Source organism: Micropterus salmoides, unplaced genomic scaffold (genome assembly GCF_014851395.1).
Source record: "Micropterus salmoides isolate LMB-PRFRI ecotype aquatic unplaced genomic scaffold, ASM1485139v1 Ms_hic_scaffold_8, whole genome shotgun sequence".
Taxonomy (NCBI): domain Eukaryota; kingdom Metazoa; phylum Chordata; class Actinopteri; order Centrarchiformes; family Centrarchidae; genus Micropterus; species Micropterus salmoides.
The window spans coordinates 35,626,773-35,650,673 of record NW_024044570.1 but is presented as its reverse complement, the minus strand read 5'-3'; the positions used below and the strand labels follow the sequence as shown (position 1 = coordinate 35,650,673).

At 42.8% G+C, this 23,901-nt stretch overlaps 1 protein-coding gene across 1 annotated transcript; it reads left to right on the top strand.

Annotated features, from left to right (window-relative positions):
* Window positions 1–574: 574 nt before the first annotated feature.
* Window positions 575–23,227, top strand: tango6 (transport and golgi organization 6 homolog (Drosophila)). Its single transcript, XM_038706353.1, is given in 19 exon segments — window positions 575–741; window positions 1,562–2,214; window positions 2,580–2,702; window positions 3,516–3,655; window positions 3,770–3,896; window positions 4,831–4,993; window positions 5,267–5,334; window positions 5,852–5,964; window positions 6,805–6,975; window positions 7,250–7,343; window positions 7,345–7,377; window positions 7,521–7,724; window positions 8,384–8,527; window positions 9,993–10,529; window positions 11,512–11,569; window positions 11,725–11,883; window positions 14,996–15,147; window positions 17,395–17,508; window positions 22,805–23,227. Coding segments are annotated over 19 exon segments (3,282 nt in total). The 5' UTR covers window positions 575–689; the 3' UTR covers window positions 22,982–23,227.
* The last annotated feature ends 674 nt before the right edge of the window (window positions 23,228–23,901 follow it).

The window sequence follows — 23,901 nt, the reverse complement described above, 5'->3', positions numbered from 1 at the left end:
GTTCTGTGTTTACTTGTACCTATCTGTGTTGTCCTTGATTTCAGATGAATGTCTATTTCCATCTTCCTGTAAATTGCTCTGTGTGTAAGAAGACACCGAGGCAACTTAAAACTCAAACACATAGGCTACTTAGCCAATAAAGCTGATTCTGAAAAACAGTTATTCGTGAAATGTGTTGATTTCTGTATCCATACAATCTGTGGAAGCAAAAAAATACAACTTACTAGCTCAAGATAGTAAGTGAAAACGATTAGATAATAAGTCCAAAGTTTCTTTTACAATGTCAAAATAATGAGATATGTTAAATTTGAAATCTCATAATTTTGACCGAGCAAGAGTAGCCTTTTTCTATTTTTATCCCTTCCATCAGTTCTTTTTCCTGGCGGACACGCGCTTTCATAGTTTCTGTTCTCTGTTAGACTGTGGAAGATGGTTTATTCTAACGTAAATCTAAATAACTGCTTTGTAATAAATTCCGACATTTCCGCCAGCACTATGAATGTAACGCCAGCCAATCCCATGATCCCAAGCAGGACGATGCGTGGTGACGTATAATTTCAGCGCCATTTTAAGATGTTTTCAGTAGTGCAGTACATCATCTGTGGACGGGCTGTGTTTAAAAACAACTAACTGTCTAAACTGTTCGTTCTTGTACATGAGTGGAAAGTCAGCTGTGTGTTGATGGCGAGATGACTTCCGCTTTCCTCTCAGCGCTCAACATTCTCACCAAACCTCTTTGCGGTAAGTGGATAGTTTGACAGACCGAGGATTGAAGGCAACAGTCTGAGATAAATAAGACCTGTGCTCTGAGTCGCAGGGCTGCCAGCTTTTAAATTGAGTCTCTAGTGAGATTCGGGATCAGTAAAGTGCCTTTTTTTATGAGTAAAGTTAGGCTTTCTGTGACATTACCGTTACCCACTGCAGGGGTCGGGCTCATCGCTCCTCAACCCCCGGGGATTTTGTTTTATAAAGTTCAGAAGTCAAACTCACAATGGTAAAGCATTTATAGATGAAAGGTCAACGGTCAATGACATCGAGACATCATAGCCTAAACCAGGAGATCAAACCTAACCAGGTAGGGCTGCTACTTTCAGTGTGGAAAACATAAGAGGGGCACAAAGCAAGCAGGGCAGCCCACATGAGATTTTAAGTGTCAGACACTTCATTTCCTGAAAGTAAATTTCTGTGCATCAATTAAAGGTCCAAAACAGGTCGGCCACGTTACCGTTTGCTAAAAAGCAAGTTTAAAAGAGCCTGCAGAATTCTGGGGAGATAAAAGGTGTTGTGGACAGATGAGACCAAGATTAATCTGTATCAGAACCACAAAAAATATCTACATGGTAACAAAATTAAAAGTAATAAAAGTGTGTCCCTACATGTTTTGGAGTTCCAGCACATACAGTACAATACTAATGACTGGTAGCAACTGAGGGATGTGCGTGACTCACAGCCATGAGCTGACCTGCTTTATGTTTTTCAACTGCTACTGGTATCCCTGACTCTGTATCTCTGTACGCAATCCCCCACAATGCTTTTTTCTGTGTGTTGTTGTTGTCTATAGAAGCGCCTGCGCGTGATGCTCAGTCCTCACACCAAGAGGCTCTCATGGCAGTGCTGCGAGCCAACAGAGCCCTTCTCTTGGAGCAGCTTCAAAGTGAGAGCAGCTTTGAGGAGGTGAGGAGGCTGAGGGAGGAGGCGAAGGCGGAGGCAGACTGGTTCACTAGTGATACAGACGACGCCACATGGGGCTTTGTCCAGGAGTGCCTCCTACTGCTCCTCACCCTAGCGCGACACCTCTGTGTTGAACTCGAACTTTTCAAGGAGACTCCCACTCCCTCTGCAGCTAAACAATGCACCCCTGAGATGGCCCCCCCTTTACCACCTGATGTCCTCAGTGTCACCCAGCAGAAGTCGCTTGGAGCTGTTCTTCAGTTTGTGGTTTCTCTGGGGCTCTGCCCCTACTTGGCCCCTGGAGTAGGTGTGCCACTCGGTCACAGGTCAGCTTTTGGAGCCACGGTGCAAAAACTAGTGTGCAGCGGGACTGTGCCAGCAGTGCGCCGCCGCCTTTTCATCACCACAAAAGTCCTATTGCAGTTGACGGAGCTGTCATCTCTTGCCACTTTGGTGTTCACGCGGCATCTGGGGGATGTGATGGCAGCACTGTGCCAGCTTGGTTACCAGCCAGCAGAGAGAAACGGCACACAGGAGGTGAAGGTAACACATCTGGACATGGATTTGTTATTCCCCTTTTTAGAAAAAGAAAGTTAAGAGTACTCCTCTGATTTAGCATTGCACACCTATAACATTGTTGGACTCACAATGGACATATGCAGTAGTACTCCCCTAACACCTGCAGACAGACTTTGATGTGTAAATTGGTGGATTTCCAAATTAAAGTGACATTAGTCATTTCACGGTGATGATCACATTTCTAGACTGAGCCTCCGCCGTTCTGTGATAATGCTCTGGGTAGAGTTGTACTTAGTAACTGCTATTAAAGCCAGGACTCTTGCATGCATGTTAAATAAGAGAAATAAAAGGCATATTTTATTTATTTTTTCTTCTTGCTAACTTTTTAGATGCAGGAGCTCAGTGCTGAGGAATGTCAAAGTTGCAAGGAGTCCCTTAAAAGCCTTTTAGGAAAAGTCTACCAGCCAATCGTTATCAAGGAGCTGCTGATCCTCCAAGGCGGACCCAAACAGGTGTGCATGTGAATGATAGGCGGGGGATGATAGCGGGGACAGATGGAATAAGGAGTGTTTTTTTTCTTTGATAAATATTATTTATATTTGAAATGATTAAGTTCAAGTTAAATTTATTTGTCACATAAATCATACAGGGTGCAATCACAGTGACAGCCATTTTCTATTATTTTTTTTTTTTTTAAGCAGAGGGAATCATGGTGTCTCCTTATGGATTTGTTTAATTATATTTATGTGCAATAGTCCCATACTTCCACATCTCTGTGGTCAATCGACTGTGATTCCAGCATCTAATAGTCCGCAAAAAGATTTTATCACACTGACACTGCTAACAGGTGAGCAGAAGGCTAAATAACAATTAATTTGACCAAACACACTTAATGAATCATTGTTACATTCTTAATACAGAGACCACATTATCCATGGTCACATGGTAAACAAGGGAATACATTCAAGAATGGATATGTAACTCCAGGGGAGGCAGGTCTCGAAGGTGCCTGAGCAGCACCTTTATTGTTGAGGACTGTTAATACAGCGTAAAATAAAATGATCATTTCTGGATACAAACTTCATTTTAACCTAAACTCATCTAAATACCGACTACAAGATCGGGTTTTATTTTTCCATCTCGCTCTCATTAACGTCGCCTCTCCATGCTCTAAAATGTAAATGTGTGTAGCCACTTGGGGCTAGAGGAATTTCTGACCATCTAACGTATGTTGTCTAATATTCACTCTAATGTTTGTTCTGTTTTGTTCTCCACTAACTCCTGAGATAAAAACAATGTTTTACATGTGCTGTCCATACTTCCAGTCTGGGTCCGGCAGCAGGGCAGCCCTGGCACCAGCTCCGGCCTGGCTGAGGCGTCTGTGCGGTGAGCTGCTGTCTGAGCGCCTGGTGCAGCCCAGTGGTGTCCAGGCTGTAGTCAGAGCCGTCCTGGGGGGGAGGAACAGGTGAGCGTGTTATATTGACCTCTATTATATAATTTGCTTTAATATCCTTTATTTCACCTTTCGAGACTTTTTATAGGATGGAACTTCTATTTGATGAATCCAAGCCTAACTAAGACGCTGTTTCTGTCCTGTAGGGGGCGAGTCAGACTGGAGGAAATGTGACTGTGTGGCCATGATCCTGGTGACCTGCCCTCAACAGTCTGCCTCAGCAGACAGCTACTACAGACAACTCTGTCCACAGGTCAGCTCAACGCGCGCACACACACACACACACACACACACACACACACACACACACTTTTCCTCACAGCGCAAATGTGTCCAAATTTTACAAATATTATTGAAAATTAAGGAATTTATTGTGAATTTGAGGATGTGGAATCTTCGTGCAATGACTTTTTCTTTGACCCAGCTGCTCTTTTGCCACTTTTCACATGTTTCATACATGTAAAAAGCAGATTAGAAACCGTATTCATGACTAAAACATCTGCCCTCTCCAGGAGGAATTTAGCTGGTGATATCAAGTTTCCTAAATCCAGCGCTGCTGTAAGGGAAATGGGCGCGCTGGATTTATAACACAAGACAAAATGAGAGCATCATTGCAAAACAGAATGCGGCACGTTAATCATTTTATCTTGTTTTCAAAATTGTTGGAAGCCAAAAGCCATAATTGAAAATAAAATTCAATGAATCACTCAGTTTTATCCTCACCCAAATTTTGAAGAACACTTTTCTTGTTTACATGGAGTTTAAGAAATTAGCTTTGGAGGTGAAGATGACAAAACACAGGGACTTACTCATCTCGTATCCTGTCTGACTTTAATGGATCAAAACAAATCATGTATGGAATTCATCTGCAGATGCTCCCGTTCAAGATGAGACCAAACATTTCTATGAATGTCAGTTATGAGCCATGACATCGGCCATGTTCTGGGCTGCTACACACTATGTAAGCCTGTTTTTTTTTAGCCTAGCCGATTGCTGCAAATGCCTTTTGCTGTGTTGTAACTCATATCGTAAAATGGTGAATACTGCTGAAAAGATGAAAGTCAAAACTTTACAGTGGGCTCAGTCAGTAAAATGGGAGATAATGAACTAGAATTATCCTTTACACATACCGTGTTGGACTGCGAAATAATTTGATTATTTGAAGTGTGTTTGTTATTGTTGTCTAGATCCTCGACCTCCTGCACTTTAAAGACAAGCTGACAGCCCAACAGTTTCAGCGTGTGGCCACCAGGGCGGTGCTCTCTGTGGTACAGGAGAAGCCCAGCTTTGCCCAGCAGTACCTGCTCACTCCTCTGCTTGCACCTCTCCACCGCTGCATCACTGCTTCCAGTCAGTAACAAAGTACATTTGTAAATGTAAAGCAGAGTTAGTATTAGTAAAAACTGAAATGAGTTATCTTTGGTTCCAGAGAGCAATGTTGCACATACATGTATACCTGTTCCAGACGTGCAGGTTGTGTTCCTATGAATTTTCTATCCAAACAGACAGCAGTTGTGGTCCTGTTTGTCCTGCTAGCTCTAATCACCTTGTCACAAAACGGCAGATGGATGATAAGCCAGATACCAGCAGGACTGAACACTGGTGCATATGTGTGTTTTCCAGACGAGGGTCATTGCCAAGCACCTGTGGAGGAATGGGAGCTGACACGTTGTATAGAGGACGTGTACAAGGTCAGGACACCCAAAGGGGGCATCCACTAAACACTACAATAATGCACCTCACGTTCATAGTAATGATCGTAGCTCATGCTGCTTGATAAGGCCTACACATTACTTTGTGTAGTCGATGAGAACATATAAAAAGAATGTATCCACAATGATCATGATTATAATCCAGAGAAATGATTTGTATTGTGACATTTAGTGATAATTGCTAAAATATAAAGAATCTGATCTAGGGTCATTGAACAAATAATAAAACTGGAGCTAAATGATGTTCTCAGAATTCTTTACAAATACAGTAAGTTGATCATAGTGGTATGGTATGATTCTGTTAAAAGAGAGGAAATAAGATTTAATTATAGCTTCTGAATAAATGGTTGTAATGATGGTTGATGTAGTGGACATTAGGTTTGATTGGTGTTCTCTGCTAACACTGCTTTTTCTTTCCGTCTCTAATCTTTATCCTGCCTCTCACACGTCTTTCTGGTGTCATTGTCTTTGCTCTTGTGTCTCTTGTTGCTGTCAGATCTGGGTGGTTGGAAACAGTCCGTCAGCTTCTCTACTCAGCGCTCTACAACAAGTTCTTCCTGTTATCTTCACACTCTTCTGTTTCACCAAACAGAACGTCTCCCACCTACGGTAATGTTTTCTCTGCACTTGGCTGGGAACACACACTACTGGTCAAAAGTTTTGGAAATTTCTTCTTCTTCTTCTCAAATTTTTTGTTCATTAAAATAACATCAATTAAACAACAGCTGATATGTAATGGAATATCTACTGAGGCTCATTATCAGCCCTGTGTTCCAATGACAGCACAGCTCAAAAACTGTTGTGCTGATTTAAAGAAGGAATAAATCAGATTATCAACAGTTATAGGTTCCATTAGAGGCTCAAAATGGTCAGAAACACAGAACTGGGGATTTAGAAGGACTAAATCCCATCAGTCTGTTGTTGTTCTGAAAAATGAAGGCTAAGAAAACTACTGAGCCTTTTTTTAAAATAAGATTAATGTCATTCGGAGGAACAAGTGGGCTTGGGACTGAGTGCCGCAGACAGGGAAGTTAAGGTATTGAGAGATGGACTAACAGAATGTTTACATTTACTCATTTGGTAGACACTTTTATCCAAAGCGACTTACATTTGACATACAACATACTAGCATCAGTAAAGTAAGAGATATACGAGTGACAATAGATGAGAGCTGTTAACACCATCCATCATCAACCGCTTATCCTGCGCACAGGGGGGACGACCAGGGTTCGAACCCTTCTTGCTATGAGGAGATAGATGAAATAGTTATTTAAATAAGAAAATTGATTACCTATACTGAGCAAGCCTCTACCGTACTAAAAAGTGAAACAAAAAAGCTGGCTGGCAGGAAATGCTTTTTTAAGATAGGCAGCAGGAATGTGAAGTATACATGAATCAATGAATCATAGCTCATCAGATCTAAAGGACAGTAAAAACTGTGCTCCACAGCGCCCCCTCTCAGGAGATTTTGCTGTGGTACCTGAGCCACACTGAGACGTGTGCAGCCCTGTCAGCACTGAGGCAGCTGTCGGGCCTGCAGGGACACAAGGTGGCAGCAGACCTCCACTTCACCCCGGGCAGTGATGGAGGAGCCAGACTCTACCCCAGAGAGAGCAGCAGGTGACTGACATGACTCATATTAGTGATCCTTCTGGGAAAAAATGATCTACTGTATATTGTGGTGTTAAGAAAGGATGCTCACAAAAAAAAAAAACGTGCGTAACGCAGAATAGGACATTTCCTTTGAGGTGTCTTGGGCCAATCAGCAAAAGAGCCACTCTTTGCTATATTGTTCCATCTCCTTTCCTTATTTCCAGAGATGACGACTGTTAGTAAAGCTTGCCTCTCTTCATTTCAAATTCTCTTCCCTCACTTTTCTGTTCTTGTCCACCAGTGATGAGGATGATGCTCTGTATGAGAAGCTGTCAGGGGAGCAGTGGAGGCTGGAGTGTCTGATGCAGCTGCTGGCTGAACTGAAAGACTGTGACCCTGCCTGGAGACTTCTTCCTGGACCTGCTGCAGGTAAGGAGGACACGCATCTGAGACGTATGATCAACTCTGAGGTCGTAGTATGTGTAGATTGTATGCTATTGTACACTGTTCTTTCCACCGAGGGGAGACGTAACCTCAGTCGATGTTCCATCATTACTTTTGATCTCCTGCAGGAGCTGACCAGCTGGGCAGCTGCAGAAGATGAAGAGAAGGAGGACGAACAGGAGTTGGACGTGTCAGCCATGACGCTCCTGGAGGTGGAGCAACAGCTGCTGGTGCGAGCTGCGAGGCGAGGCCAGAGACTTACTTTGCTTCAGGTGTTGGCTGTGATGGTTGAGTCTCTGCAGCACACTGTGCTGCTGAGAAAAACCACACAGGTGAGTGGAGAGATACACACCCACAGCGGCTGTGTCCTAAATCCATCTTGTGTGGTTGTTTTATTTAAGGATAAATGTAATGAGACAGATGTTGCAGGGTAAACTGCAGTCTGTTGCACTTTTATGTTGAAACTGCTCTTAGAGGAACTGTGACTTCTCTGAAGTGAAGGTGTAAGCAGAGGCGTTAGCTCGTCCTCCTGAGATTTAATATCTCCTTCTCCAGCATATTATCAAAGTCTGTGTTCCTGAGGGAGATCTTGTAATGGAAGCAGGCCACGTTGAGTCATGCTGCCACACAAAAATAGCTATTTGCTTAACTTCTTTTAGGACTGATGAGAGAGGGGGGTTAAGCTGTAGAGAGAAAGTAGGCTGGCTGGCTGCTATTGTAGGGAAAACAAACATTCCCTTACAGATAAAGAAACGTCACTGATAAAGTGGCTCACTTCACTGAATAATGTCTTATTTTTGGATGTCTTACCTTTTTAGATGTTTTTATAAGGACTAAATGTTTTCTGTGAATTTCTGGAAAGATTTGAAAAGTGGCTTGTTTGTAGTACTATTTCATTCATCGTAGTTCTTCTACAGCCTTTTTAAATTTAACATATTTTAGCCCGTGAATGTCTCTCCGAATAATCGGTGTCCATGACTCTGTTCTGCAGGTGGTGGACTTCATGGTGTCTGTCCTTCAGAGGGCCTGTGTTGGTCTCGATGAGGCCACTGGTCCAGTTCTTGGGAACCCGTTAGAGAGCCAGACGCTGAGCATGGGGATGGGCCTAGTCGCCACTCTGCTGTCTGGACCTCAGGTACTCACCACTGTAATCTGCACACATTAGCATGTTGCTAAACCACCTTATGTTGCATGTACTGTATTTTGTGCAATATTTCTGTTGATTGAGAACTTTTTTGTTGCTGATGTTCACTTTGTTACAATACATTTATTGATTATTGACATGAATAATAAGTGACCATTTTAAGGCTAATGAATACTGGATGTTTTTGAGGTGACCGTTAAATTTACTCTCACTGAAGTACATGTTTCTAAGGGTCTGTGTCTACCAATGTGTTTTTTCTTGAAGCCAGCGTCTTTTTTCAATTCATTGCAAAGGGAGCGCCACGTTTTTATAACATGGTAAAACGCCAGCAGCGTGACGAGCTGATTTATATATATTTATTTATTTATTTCTCCTGGTCACAGGAAGTTGAAAATGTTCAACTTTGGGGGGAAAAGGCAGCACTCGTCACTTTTTACCCAACTGTCCAATCATTCAGTGACATTTTTACATTCAGTAAAATTAGGTAGCCTACTTCACCTCCACGGATATTATGTATCATAGCAACCACAGCGTCTTTTAAAAAACACTGCGCCTCCAAAGCGCATCCTAGCGCTCCCAGCTAGGCATTTTCAGAACAGCAGCAGGTAAAAAAAACGCTTTGGAGGGAACAGACCCTTAGACAGTAGGCAGGAGCCACTGCTGCCTGCATTGTTAGCAGTGTAGCTATAATCCATAGAGTCAAGATGGAGGGACTGTTTTTATTGATAACAGTTTCCTGGATTATTCACTTTTCATCAGCAGCAATAAAAAAAATCAGTTACCTAAACTTGCTATGTTAATTGTGTCATATTGTTAAGCATTAAACAACAATACTCTGTATAGGCTATGTTATCACGATAAAAAGTTTAATATCTTTCGATATCGATAATTATCACGATAAGTATCAAATTGTTATTTCTTTCGAGTTTAAAAGCTGATTTTTGCTGCTGAGTGAAAGTTGAAGAAACCTGATGGTTAATTGTGGTTTAAACTCATCTTTCTATTCAACACTTGAGGCTAAAACGGTGGATCACAAATCTGAGGCAGAACATTCAAAACAATTATGATAAAATCTTTGTCAACAAATATGCATGAGTAAAATTAAGTAAAAGCTTTTTTCCTTAACAAAATAAACATCTTATTAAAAAAGTAAGTCCTAATTCGTGTATGATTCAAGTGAATAAAATCAAACATTTATTGAATATTTATTGAACATTTATTATATTGTTATTGAAAAAAATCATATTGTGATTGTTTTATTGTCCAGCCCTATGAGATTAGATTGGAGGTAGCTGGATAGCAGCATCCTGAAGAGTACTGTACAGGTTGTTAGTAACGCTGATGCCCTGGGTGGCAGGCGCAGTGGTAACTACTGGCTGTCTCAAAGCATCTTAGGACCCCAGGAAATGGTAGGAAGCACAGCTCTCTCTCAATCACTCCCTTTTTAATGTCACAGCTTAGTGCAGAGGACTACTCTTCTATGTCGAGGCTGCTCCCACCACTAGAGACGCTATCTCAGAAGCACTCTGAGGTGGTCATCCAGGAGCTGGCATCCAACCTCAGAGCTGTCATTGCCACTCACGGCGCCTACTGGCCTGAAAATCTCGCCGCTGCCGCTCAGCCCTCCAGAAACCCTCAGACCACGGCAAATAACACCAGTGTGCCTTCTAGGAGAACGCAAGAGATGCACACTGAAGCAAATGACTCACAGACTAGTCCTCATTCATCTTCCCCGGATAGTACTTCACCTGGCAACACCTACGTCAGACACCCAGCATCCTCTGGAGGGTCTGAGGCAGGAAGAAGTCCAAAAGGCAGAGAGAGGACCTCTGGCACCAGTGACGCTTGCCCCCCTACCAAGCCCTTTTCTGATTGGCTTCTAGAGGCTTGTGACCCAGATGTGCCAACCAGAGCGTTCGCCCTGAGGGTCCTGACCAAGATGGTGCAGAACAGAAACCCAGAGGCCATCCAGGCCCAGGAGAAAGTCCTCATGGTGGGTTTCTTTGTTATTTATCTCAGATTTTTGTGCTTGTTTTAGCGCTTAGTCAGTTTGATGATCTGGAAATACTGATTTTAAGTTTTTATCACTATTTCCTCTATCTCTATCCACTCCACATTTCTTTCCCTGGTCAACAAGATGCATTTATAATGGTTTTATGATCCCTTCAGAGCCCTCTCAATCAGAACTGAATCATTCACACCCCTACATCGAAGGTAGATTACTTTATAACGTGAAGGATGTAATTCTAAATTTTGCTTGCTAGAAGAAGGAGGATGAAATTGTTGTGGTATGTTTCCAGAGATATAAAGCCTATAAGGCGTTGTGCTATTGCTGTTGCATACGCTATGTGTGCATCAGGAAGGTGTAGGTAGTGGTATTAGCGTTGCCTCCTGGGACATTCTGAGCAAACATTTATAATAAATGAGGCGGCTTGAACCTCTCCCGGGGCATCCGGAGGGGACAATGGTGCGCTCTAGGGACTTGTTAAGGTGGTATATGGGCAAGAAAGGAACAACTCATTTAGCATTCTCTGTAATCAGAAGCCCCCCGCTGTGTGCACCTTCGATAACCTTCAACCCCCTACTGTTGCAGCAGTCCCTTTATTGATTTTTCTCCCTTGTGTGTCATGTTTGGGTTGAGTTCTCCAATATAGCGCAGGTCTGCACCTTCTTTTAGATGTTCTGTCTTCCCATCTCCCTCCTTACTTTACCCAAAGTCTGGCCCATTCTATCCAGCTTCAAACCCAGATCTTCCAGGGCCTCTAATAGTACCTGGGGGTAATGTTTGGATTATTCCCTTTGATAGTTGGTTGTGTTGTTTTTAATGTATTCAGTGCAGTATTGATTCTCTGTGGTTCTACTGACAAGATCCATATTGGTGATGTTTAAGAAGTTTTTCACACAGAAAAGGTAGTATGGGACTTTTATAATTATACACCAGTCTATGTGATTAATCATGCTGATGTCTTCTCCAGCTCTTCTTGGAAAACCTGGAGCATGAAGACTCATTCGTCTACCTGTCAGCCATTCAAGGTAGTATAATGGTACAGCTTGATATTATCATTGATTTTTGTGATTATCGATCTACAGGAACAGTCTGTTTAATAATCTGAAAGAATTTACAGCCTAGCCAAAATAGTAGTCAGTAACTCTTGAAAGCAGATGGACTGAGTATTAACTGTCTTTAGGTCTGGCTGCATTGGCTGATTCCTACCCTGAAATGATTCTGGAAAGGCTCCTAAAAGACTTCCAACATGGTCCCTCCCTCCCAACATCCAACAAGGAGCACTCCCTGGAAACCCGCCTCAAAGTGGGAGAAGTCCTGATGAGGGCGAGCAGGGCTATGGGTGAGCATCATCTGCTGTTTGCTCACATTCATGTTTGTATGACCGGTCTTGTGAGGACGTTTACTTGACTTGATACCCATTTCCTGACCCCTACGAAGGCGAGAATTAGTTATTCTCAACTAGGGCTGCACAATATATCGTTTCAGCATCCTTATCGCAGTGTGCCCTTGCGCAGTACTCACATCGCAGAATAAAGTCACTGTCAAGCGAGTCAGATTAACTCATCCGCCTCAACTTTTTTTGCTGCTTGATACAAACTTTTGTAAACCACTCGGGGCGCTGGTGTATGGCTGCTCTTTAATTTTTATCATTTGGTTAAAAAAATGTTTACTGCATTAATGGCTCATTGTGGTCATTAAAGATCCCGTCGCACTTATCACAAAGAGTTCCCTGGTGTCCTGGCAAGATTCCCAACCTGGCTTTCACCATCTGGCCATCTAATCATCCCCCAGAGTAATGGGGTCAATGTTTCCCTCCCTCCCTCCCTGCCTCAAGCTGATGTGTGGTGAGCATTCTGGCACTAAATGGCTGCTGTGCATCACCTAGCTGGTTGAGATGAGTCCCTCCCACTTCACCCTGAAGCGCTTTGTGTTTATATGATAAAGCGCTATATAAATGTAGATTATTATTATTATTATTATTATTATTATTATTATGCATTTCCCCTACAAAATCAGGATGCTTAATTCTTTTGAAATACAGCAAATTAAGTCATCTGGTGAAAATTCCTGTATTTTTTGTTTTATATTGCATTATGAATATTTTTTCCAGCCCTCAAATTTACTGTTTTGGTTCAGTCTCACCGCTCTTCATCAACCTTGTGTCCTGCAGAAGCCAATTGGTGTTTTCAGTGCAGACAGCAGACAGACAAAGATTGCTTTAGCTCTGGTTTGCTCTCCACTGACTCCAGAGAAAGTTGAGGGAATATTGAATAGGAAATTAATGCTACTGTTGCACTGTGTCTGCTGGATGTGTATATAGACAACTCTTTGCTAATGCTTTCACCAGCTTTATGTGGTCAATTTGTGGTTTTCATGGTCTTGAGCCTGACCTTCGGCCTCTGTGGAGGGTTGCCAACCAAGTAATTTAACTTTATGTGAGTGATAAACAGTGTGTCCATGTTTGTTTACATCTATATTTGTTGTCTGTGGTGGACATCTATCAGCATGCAACCACCACACCACAAAAGCCACAGTGCAGGCTTGTTTCCATCCAGATCTCGGTTCAGAAGGGACCCTGTGTATCAGAACCTTTCCCTGATAGAAAACCCTGTTTAGGTTTTTTTCCCACTGCTTTGGTTTATCTGCCAGATTGCCATCGTACCACTTCCCTGGGACAATCGGGGGGTTTATATTCTTGCTGAGAGATTGGATCGACCGTTTGCTGCACAGACATCCAGAGAGAGAATAAGAAGGTCCTCTTAATTGACTGGCCTGGTTGAGTAAATGTTGAATAAAAGAATGTTTGGCTATGCTTTGGTCTGACCACAGTTGCTGGCTTTTTGCACTTGCAGAGTCCTGTGAGCTCCAATATTGTGCAATGACAAAGACAATACGTCTGCTGATGATCCCAAGTTCCCAAGACATAAAGTTTATTCACATACACAGCAAAGTGATGTATAGACTCAATTTTGGAGCATCTGAGTGAGCGTTCCAACAGTTTTCCAGCTGTGTTTTGTATTTGTGTAGTTGTGACACAGGCCGCTGACTCACACTCTCCCCAACACAGTGATTCTCCTTCATTAGATGTGTTAGAGCCGTGACAGCCTATTGAGACACTGAAATGAAGGGAGAATAGCTGAGGTGTGTGTGTGTGTGTCTCTGGCTCTGTGTGTGTGTTGTCTTGTGATTCTGGGGAGGTGTTTGGCACTCCAAAAGGGTAATCTAGGACAAGCTAAATGGATCAGGGTGCTGTGTGTGTGTGTGTTTCTGGGTCAGGCAAATACAACCAGCTCTAACGTGCAGACACACACGGGCCGAGCCAGCCTTACTACTACTAGCCAGTCAGCTGGTTGTCTCCTCTCCATGGAGGCTGGCGTTCCACCCTGCTGCTTGGCAGACATAGCTGTAGTCGGCAGTCGGCTCTGTTCTTTGTATGTCGGCCTATGTAACAGTGACACCACACACAGCTTGTCAAACTGAGTATCACCACGCTGTAAACAACAAAATAAGTCTTGTGTCAAGATGTGGATTTGACTCAGAAATGTCTCTCTCGCCATGAGCATGTTCAGATCAAAGGGCCGGTGTTTGCAGCAGATGACCAGTCACAAACTGGCAGCACAGCCTCAAATTTTACTAACAAAGAGCAAACTGTCATATTAGGCAAATTTTAAAGAAGTTAACACGTAATCCAGGCTGAAAGCAACACAGCTGCAGCTGCCACATGCAGGAAGACAGAAAATTTTGTGTGCATGTTAAAAGACCTCGAATATCACCGCCTCCTAGTTCTATTATTATCACTAATATTACTGTAATTCTCAGAACCATTATTCATTTTCTGTACCACTACAACTTTTACTGTTTGTATTTTCTGTGTGGATAATGTGTTGGCCAACTCCCCCCCCCCAAACTGGTCATGGCAGATGGCTGCCCACCCTGAGTCATGGTTGTGTTCAGGGTTTCTCTAACCTGCTGATATGGAGTTTTTCCTTGCCTGTGTCACCATTTGCTTTCTCATGGTGGGAACTGTTGGATCTGGATGAAAAGTGCAATGAGATTACCTTTGTGATAAATTGGCACTGTATAAATAAAACTGAATTGAATTGCCCCATCAATTACATTTGTGTGTTCCATTAAATGAATATGTTGCTTGGATGCACTCTTGTGTATGACGATGTTGGCCTTAATCTTACAGCAGCCTCGGGTCATAAGTGGCAGTTCCAACTCACTTTCTAGACCTTCTCTTTGCTTCAAAAGTCAGATTCATTTATTAAACACACTAAAAATGTCTGTATTTCTGTACCATTATAGAAGCGTATTTTCTTAATGTTACTGTATTTCCCATAGAAGATGTTGGCTGCTGTCAGCTAGGGAGTAAGAGTGACATGATCGTTATCTTTATTTGAGCTGTCCCACCTGGGGGCTAACTTGTGTGACTGGTCTTCCTCCTCCAGGGGAACTGGCAGCCCACTTCGGCCTTCCTCTGGTGGGTGTCTTCCTGCAGGGAACCAGGGACCCAGACCAAAGTGTTCGGGCCAGCAGCCTGTCCAACCTGGGGGAGCTCTGTCAGAGACTGGACTATACCCTAGGACCGCTGGCTCAAGAGGTGAGAGGACACTGACATGAAACCCCTCTGATCCCCCTGCAGCAGAGGAAACAGAGGAAACAGACACAGGTTTTACAGCAAAATAGGAAAGATTCAGCTGAAAATAATTAGAGATGTTGATGACCCTTGTCTATCTTTAACAATTACTCACTTCAGTAAAATCTCTCTGTCAACCCTGGAATACAAAAATAATCCACCTGCATTTGTGACTGCATTCCCTCTTGCTTTATTTCAGATGGCTGTACCAGATAATTTCCCCTCCATTTATAACATGCCACAGCCTCCCCCCCTCTCAAAGAGCCTCCCTCTGGTTCCCACTTCTTTTTTTTTTTTTTTTTTTTTTTTTTTTTTATTGCATAGAGTAAATTCTAGGGATGTCCCCGACTAAGGATTTACATAGTCGAATCAGAATCATCAGAACCTGCATACAGTTGACTGATACACACGGTGGCTCCGCTTTAATCTTGACAAGCTGCAGAGCTGCAGTCTCCATTCATTCAACTTACACTGTAAATTTCCAGCTAAACTGAGGATTCTCAAAGACCCTTGTCTCTCACTGTCTCGCCTGCCTGCAGTTTTGCGTGCATGCCGTGCTGCCGACAACGGTTCTATTTCAAGTGGCTATTTAAAAACGATCTAATATTCTTTGTGTGGTTCATCAATGGTAATAAATTATCCGAACGTCCCGCGAGATGCGAACAACTCGGTACCACACCAGTGAAGCTGGAGCTCCGTCTCTTCAGCAAGTGTTCATCCTCTGCCACTTCACACATAGTGCACACGTGTAGGAGTAGCGTGTGACGAGCCAGGGTTAGGGTTACAATTTAGGGTTTATTTACAGCATTAAATGTTGAAATGTATATTGTAATAGGCTGCATATTAAAATCAGAGGTTGAGCACCCCCGTATCGCCAAAATGGCGTGATCTTTGTTTCACTGCGAAGCTTCGACTGTGAGATTGACAGTCGAATCAGGCTCCGCCCATCGAAGCATCGCATCTTCGACTACTGGGGGTCAGCCCTAGTAAATTCCTCCATCTGGCCATCTCATCACCCCCCCCCCCCCCCCAGTGTAATTGGCTCTATGTTTCCCTCCCTCTACACCTCAAGCTGATGTGTGCAGAGCGTTCTGGTGCAAACGGCTGCCGTGCATCACCCAGGTGGGTGCCACACATTGGTTGTGGTTGAGATGAGTCAGCTACTCGCCTGTTATGTTTGGAGATGCCTCCTCCTCTCACATTCCTCTATTTTGTGGGTTAACACAATGGATCTTTTCTGGTATTTACCACATACATCTCACCACTGGGGCAAACCATGTGTAGACATAATAGAGATTTTCATTGCTATGTGGACGCAACTTTATTCTGGGTGCTGAATCTAATTTTTTTAAGTGTTTGACTGGATTGTCTTGTGCGCAACTGAGACATTTAAATGAGATTAGGTCATCCATTTTTAAAGCCTTATATGGTCAAACTCCTGCCTATATTTGTGATCTGCTCGTTTCCTATGAGCCCGGTTGCTGCTTGAGGTCCTCTGGCAAAGGCCCTTCAAAGGACTCCAAAATCATCGTGTAGGCTGCACAAACATACATGTCCACTCACTTTGATCAGGATCTGAATTGACAGCCCACAGTTACACGTATGCATTCCAGGCTGCTGCAGTGGTCAGAGGCTCTAAAAAAGATGCTGCTGTATGTATGTGTGTGTGTTCACTGTAGCCTGCCATCATGAATAAGCAGCACTGTCAGCTGGAGGAACAGGGACGCTTATTCACCAACCTGCCCACTTTCACTTTTTCTCCCTGACCTGATGTGTTCGAGAGTAGAGAGATGGAGGGCTCCTGTTGGTTTCGATGTCTGACCAATACATCAATCGATCCAGTTTCGTTCTGGTACTGACCTCAGCAATGTAGGCCTGCAGCAGACCTTCAAGTCTTTGATCGGGTCTTTGTGACGCACGTTCCCCAGCTCCAGATCATGCTTGCCTAAAAGTTATCAATAACTTTATTTTAGGTTTTCGCCTATGTCCTTTATGTTTGCACCACTGTAAATTTGTGTGTGTGTGTGTGTGTGTGTGTGTGTGTGTGTGTGTGTGTGTGTGTGTGTGTGTGTGTGTGTGTGTGTGTGTGTGTGTGTGTGTGGTGTGTGTGTGTGTGTGTGTGTGTGTGTGTGTGTGTGTGTGTGTGTGTGTGTGTGTGTGTGTGTGTGTGTGTGTGTGTGTGTGTGTGTGTGTGTGTGTGTGTGTGTGTAGCTGAGCTCCTGTCTGACTGCACTGATAAAGACCGAGAAGGAGGCAGAGGTGAGGAGAGCAGCTGTCCACGTTATCACCATGCTGCTCCGAGGCCTCAGCGACAAAACCACCCAGGTACACACAACGCTCACAACTCAGTCCGCATGAATCCCACACTCTTGTGCGCTGTCCATTTTACATCAAACCATACAATTTCACAACCAGACAGGATGCACTTTGAATGTTTGCATAAAGACTTAATGACACGAACATCAGCTTCAAGAATGAAGTTTTTAGTACTTTTCCCTTTGACCTGCAGGTAAAACCAAGTCAGTGGACACTTTTTCATTGAAATGTTGATCAATTTTGGAATAAAATTGCTGACAAAATGAAATATATGTACATTCACTGGCCACTTTATTAGATACACCTTCCTAGTACCGGGTTGGACCCCCTTTTGCATTCTGAACTGCCTTAATTCTTTGTGGCATATTTTCAACAAGGTGTTGGAAACATTCCTCAGAGACTTTGGTCCATATTGACATGATAGCATCACACAGTTTCTGCAGATTTGTCGGCTGCACATCCATGATGCGAATCTCCTGTTCCACCACATCAGAGGTGCTCTATTGGGCCATTCTCTGTAAACCCTTCAGATGGTTGTGCGTTCAAATCCCAGTAGATGAGCAGTTTCTGAAATACCCGTCTGGCACCAACAACCATGCCACGTTCAAAGTCACTTAAATCCCCTTTCTTCCCCATTCTGATGCTTGTTTTGAACTTCAGCAAGGTGTCTTGACCACGTCTACATGCCTAAATGCATTGAATTGCTGCCATGTGATTGGCTGATTAGCTATTTGTGTTAACAAGTAACTGGTGCACCTAATAAAGCCCGTAAGTGTATGTCCAGTATTTGCTGGCACTAACTATACCACCTATACCAATGAGGTCATCAGTTGTCACATGACAAAACAACCTGATGATTGGTGATGATGGTGTGAATAAAAACCTGTGCCAGCTAGCTATTTTATGTTACTGTTGACATTTTATAATGTTCCCACCTGCTTCAAGACAGCCACCACCATACCTGTACCTAAAAAGTCTACAGTGTCCAGTCCTGTGGCTCTCACCCCCGTTCTGATGAAGTGCTTTGACAAATTGGTTCTTTACGACTGAAAGAACAACCCAGTCAGCTTGTACCCTCACCAGTTTGCTTTCAGAAGCAACAGATCCACTGCCCTCCACTCAGTCTTCACATAACTTGAGAAAAACAACAACTACATCAGAATGCTCAGCATTTTAGAAAAAAGCAGATAAAGACGCACACTCCTGTCATCAGTGGAGCAGGTGAACAGTTTCAGGTTCCTGGGAATCATCATCACAGAGAAGCTGACATGGTCATCTCACATCTCCACGCTGGGGACTGTATTTCTTGAGGAAGCTTAAGAAGTCTAAATTCCTGTGCCAAGTTTTTGTTCACCTTTACAGAGGAGCAATAGAATCATCCTGACTGGAAACATCACTAACATGAGATGTACACGGCCCAGTATGGAGGGCTCTGCAGCGGGAGATTAAAACTGCTCAGAAGATCATTGGTACCCATCTCCCGAGCATCAGTGATATCGGTGAGGTGCCTGCAGAGCCCAAAGGATACTAAAGGACAGTACCCACCCAGCCACAGCCTGTTCACCCTGCTGCCTTCTGGGAAGAGATATAGAAGTTTCTGCTGTCGTACCAGCAGACCGCAGCTTCTTTCTTCAGGCCGTGAGACTAAATTCATCACTTCACCATATAAGACCTTGTTGCCGATATTTCCGGTCTCTACAGGAGGAATTCTGATGACTTTTGTGATGCCCTGACGTTTCCTGTTGCGCCACCAGCAAGTCCCCACAGTATTAAATTTTGAAAACCCCACTTTGATCCCACACAAATGGATGATGGTTAAGTATTTTCCACACCAAACTGTCCATAAGCTGCTAAACCTACTGTGTACTTGGGTCAGTAATTAACACTGATTGAAGATGGAAGAAGGTGTGTGGATACATGCTGGTGAGCTTTTCTCACTCATGTGTGTTCACTGCCATTGGATCAACAAAGACTCGGGGCCAAAAGGTCACAGTGGTCACTGGGGACCTTCTGTGTCACCATGGTTGAAGAATGTTTCCCCTGTCAGAGGGAACAATTGATAACAATGAAATATAACGTAGAGAAGTTTTCTGATACAAACTGTGGAATGTTGGAGGCAGAGAAGGACTCCATGTCCTATTCTTCAGGCTTTAAGCAGGCTGAATTATGTGGCTCAAGGTGTTTTCGAGAGTGAGATGCCTTGTTAACGAGACTGTAAGGTCCTGTAATGTAGTCCCAGTTTGGAAAGAGACTCACTCCAAACACCCAGTTCTCTTTCTCACTGTTTCACGTTCCTCAGTTTGTGTACAGTCTGTGGTTACTGTTGATGTGTCTGCTGAAGTGTTGTTTTTAGATAGTTGCCCACAAGGTCCAGGCTTATCAGTTCTTTGGCCTCCTAAAATGGAAACAGTGAGGCAGTATCACTGACTGGATTTTTTTTAATTCACGGATCCCTGTGTAGGTTTGAGGGTACAACATGGCAGTAACTGCCAGTTTATGTATTTATAGCACTGAAGGGCTCTTGGAGCACATGCACCCAACAAATGGAATAGTGCAGTTTAAATTAGTTGTCTTCATTAAATGCTTTAAAACTGGTTGCAAAATGCCAAATTATGATCAGCGAGCGTTATAAATCAATGAGATAAAATGATTTAATTGTACAATCAGGTGAAATTCTGGAATGCGCTGCAGTCAGTTTTGTGATCCATTAGATCCAGAAATACTTCCGGTTTAAGCAAGGAGTGCGGAGATATCAAGCAACTCAAGATGACCCCGTGATGTTGCTGCCAAACAGGAAGTAATGCCCTTTTTCGGCAGCAATTTGTGTATTAGCATGAGGTAAGCTGAAGGATTAGCCACAAAAATGGAGTTGAATTCCATCTCAGTAAAAAAAGAGTCACCAGTTTCTTGCTTTATTTCTAAAATGTAACTAAATGCAAAACCTGCGATACATGTGCTAATACATGTTATTCTGAGAGACAGCTGGAGCCATAAAATGTGAAATCATTTGTCAGAAGTCTGTAGCTACGGCAGGGACACATCTCACTACATCTACTGCAGGGGTCGGAAAATAAGTCTGGCATCGGGCCAAATTTTTTTCATGTCATTAGATGGCAAGCCAGAACATAGACAATTGATTAGTTATGATTCAATTACCTCGTTAGCTCAGTCAGTAGTGCACAGGACTCCTGTTGGAGGGGTTCTGTGTTCAATCCTCACTTGCTGCTAGTATTTATTTATTTATTTTCTCTACCTTTTCAACAAATTGATTATGAAGAGATCGTTTTCCGTGAAGCATGTGCAGGAGAGTGTGCGTCCCGGCGAGTGGTCCGCATCAAGCTACGGAGCTTATTTTCATGCCTTTCTCATTCAGGGGAATGAGTAAAATTAAGTAAAAGCTTTTTTTCAGTCCTCTTCCCTCAACAAAATAAACATCTTAATATAAAAATTTAATCCTAATTCGTTTATGATTCAAGTGAATAAAATCAGACATTTATTGAATATTTATTGAACATTTTTCAAGTTATATTTTTAAAAATTATATTGTGATAATTATTATTGTTTTATTGTCCAGCCCTACTATGTCGGTAACATACTTTATCATGCTATGGATACAAAAACATAGAAGGTTCGATTGATTGTTGATCTGGGTCTTTTCATTGGCTTTATTGATTATTGATTGTTGATTGATCACAGTAGTGTTACATCAGCCAACAACAGCTGTATTTAGTGTATTCCGGAACAAAACCTAATGAATACAGTCTTTCATCATTAGACCCAGTCTAATTTAACACCAGTAACATTAAAAACAGTAAATAAATTAATTCTTCTTCCTGTGGTTGCTTAGTGGAAACAAACCTATATGTGAGCAGCTGGGTGCTGGCTGCCACAACGACAGTCATCTGTCCAGCTGCTGGTCCCAGACCAGGTCCTGTCATTACTGGAACAGCTGCAGAAGGGTAGCACCAGCTGTACGTTGTTAATGATATACAGAGCGACGTGAGAACAGATGAGAGGGACAGACCCTGGCAGACCAAGGCACAAAGGTTAGGCCAAAATGAAGAAAAGCAGGCCAAGTGTAGCTGTATGGATGATGGAGGAGGTGTCGGGTTGGCTGAGAAGCAAATAGAGACTGAAGAACAGTGAGGCAGGAGTCAGGGAATGCATTGATCCAACAAGTTGATCCAACAATCAACTGTTTAAATGGCAGTCTTATTTATTAGACCATTTCCCACTTTTCCAACTCTCCATACTCCGTCAGCTGCCTCTTCATGCAAAGTTAAGCCAGCAATGCAGGTTAGCTCCCAGTCATTAGACAAGTAATGCAGTTCAGCTCTGCGGTCCCACTTTCACAACTATTCATACTCCTTCATACATTCAGCAAAAAAATAATAATTCAGCATTAACTCTTTATCGACAAAGGAAAAAAACCCACTTCAAGCGAGCGTAAAAACGTTTTAGCGAAATTAAGGATTTTGCCGTTTCCTTCAATCTTTTCTAATGCGATGCTTCAAAATGCACATTAAAAATTTTTTGGAAACACGACTATTGAGTGTCGTATTTTGTCTCTGAAACTCTTGATCAACAAAACTATGATTTCTATGTCTTGTTTAACTCTACACAAACACACAAATTGACGTCATTTCACAGATGCAACCTACAGTTTTTGAATGATGCCATCTTCTTCGAGTGGAACTTTAATAAGTCTCTCTCTGTGTCTCAATGACTGACCACTTTCAGTCAATTTAGAGTCACCAGTTAACCTGACCTGCAGGTCTTTAGGACTGTAGTCAAAAAAAAGCCCGGTCTCAATTAATGACCGAAGGCCGGTCCCAAATACAAGCCGGGGGAAAGTATTGGATAAACTCCAGTTGCCTATCATACAATGTGCATGTCAGTTAAGCATAATGTAAATTTCCATCGCTTTAATTTAATAAATTCAATAATATTTTCATGCATTTTTCAGCACTTTGTTCTTCTGATTACTGACCTAAAATGTTATTGTTTGTTTAACTGCACTTAGACTCAGTGTATGAATGTGTATGAAGGGGTGAATGCAATGTAATGTAAAAGCGCTTGGTGCAAAGTGGTTGCAAAGACTAGAAAGGCAAAATCAGTAATGATGGGCAAAATGATAGTTTTGCCAGTCCTTACTGATAATTACTGAGTTAGTTGCCACACTGGATGAGCAAGCAAAGTCGAACAGGAACAACAAAATGTTGTAAGTGTTCGTCCTAGTCTACAGACTAGTCTAAAGTGTTGTTTCAGCGGATTAACCTCCATGTCTTTTCTATGACTTCTCCAGGTTCTCAGTGATGTTTTGTTGGACCTGTACCGAGCTTTGAAGTGGGTGGTTCGCTCAGACCCAGATGACGTCGCAGTGCTCCATGCCCAGCTGGCTCTGGAGGAGCTTGATGACATAATGAAGAGGTCCATCTTCCCTGAGCAGAAGCTGGAGAAAAAGATTGTTGTCCTGCCATAGAGCTGGAATTGTATTTCTGTGGAGTCTTCATAACCCATTCAGAGTTCGGACTTAAAGAGGACTTTATTTTTATGTGCTCTGCTTTTACACAGCACTAGTCCTTCATGTGATTTGGCTTTTATGGCCAGGAGGTTTCAGAGGTACATCAAGTCTATCCTTAAAGAAAGAAATGGTGACCCTACACCATTGTGTTCTACTGTACCACCAACAATCCACTTCCAAAATAAAGTTTACCATTTTCTCATGTATTGTAGGTAATGTATTGTTTATACTGATACTACTAACTTACCTAGGGTGTACTGCTGAATTCAGACAGTTGGATCCAGCATTCTTTGAGCTTAATGTGAGTCTGCTGCTTCAATTTGGACTTTTTACCCCAATCAGTCTCTGGTAAGCCCCCAAACATTTTTTGGGAGGGCAATATGAAATCACTGGAGTGGCCTTTTAACTAAACACACTTTTATATTAATCATCAAGCCTCATACGAGAACAGTATTGTATCCTACACACCTTTAACTTTTTTCTGTGATGTTTGTGAACACAAGTGTTCCAAGGAAGAAGCTGGTGGAAACCTGAGTTGAGTGTGTAGATGGAGGAACTGCCAGCAAGATTTCATTTCCTAACGTTTCCACCAGCGTCGTCTTGCAACAACTCACCTCTCACGATATTTTAAGTGTCCTTGAGTGAGATTTCTGTTTCAGGGATCCTTTCCATGAGGTTTTCAGACACCTGGTGTAACAGTCTGAGCCTGTCAGTGGGGAAAAAAAGAAGCACTTTTTGTGGATGGGCCTATTGCCCTCAAGGAATATGTTGCAGCCACTGCAGCTGGTTCACAGCTGCTGGCTGAAGTCATCTACGCACGGATTCCAAAACCTTTTCCACATACTAGTCACTTTAATTCCAAAATATGTGAAAATAGG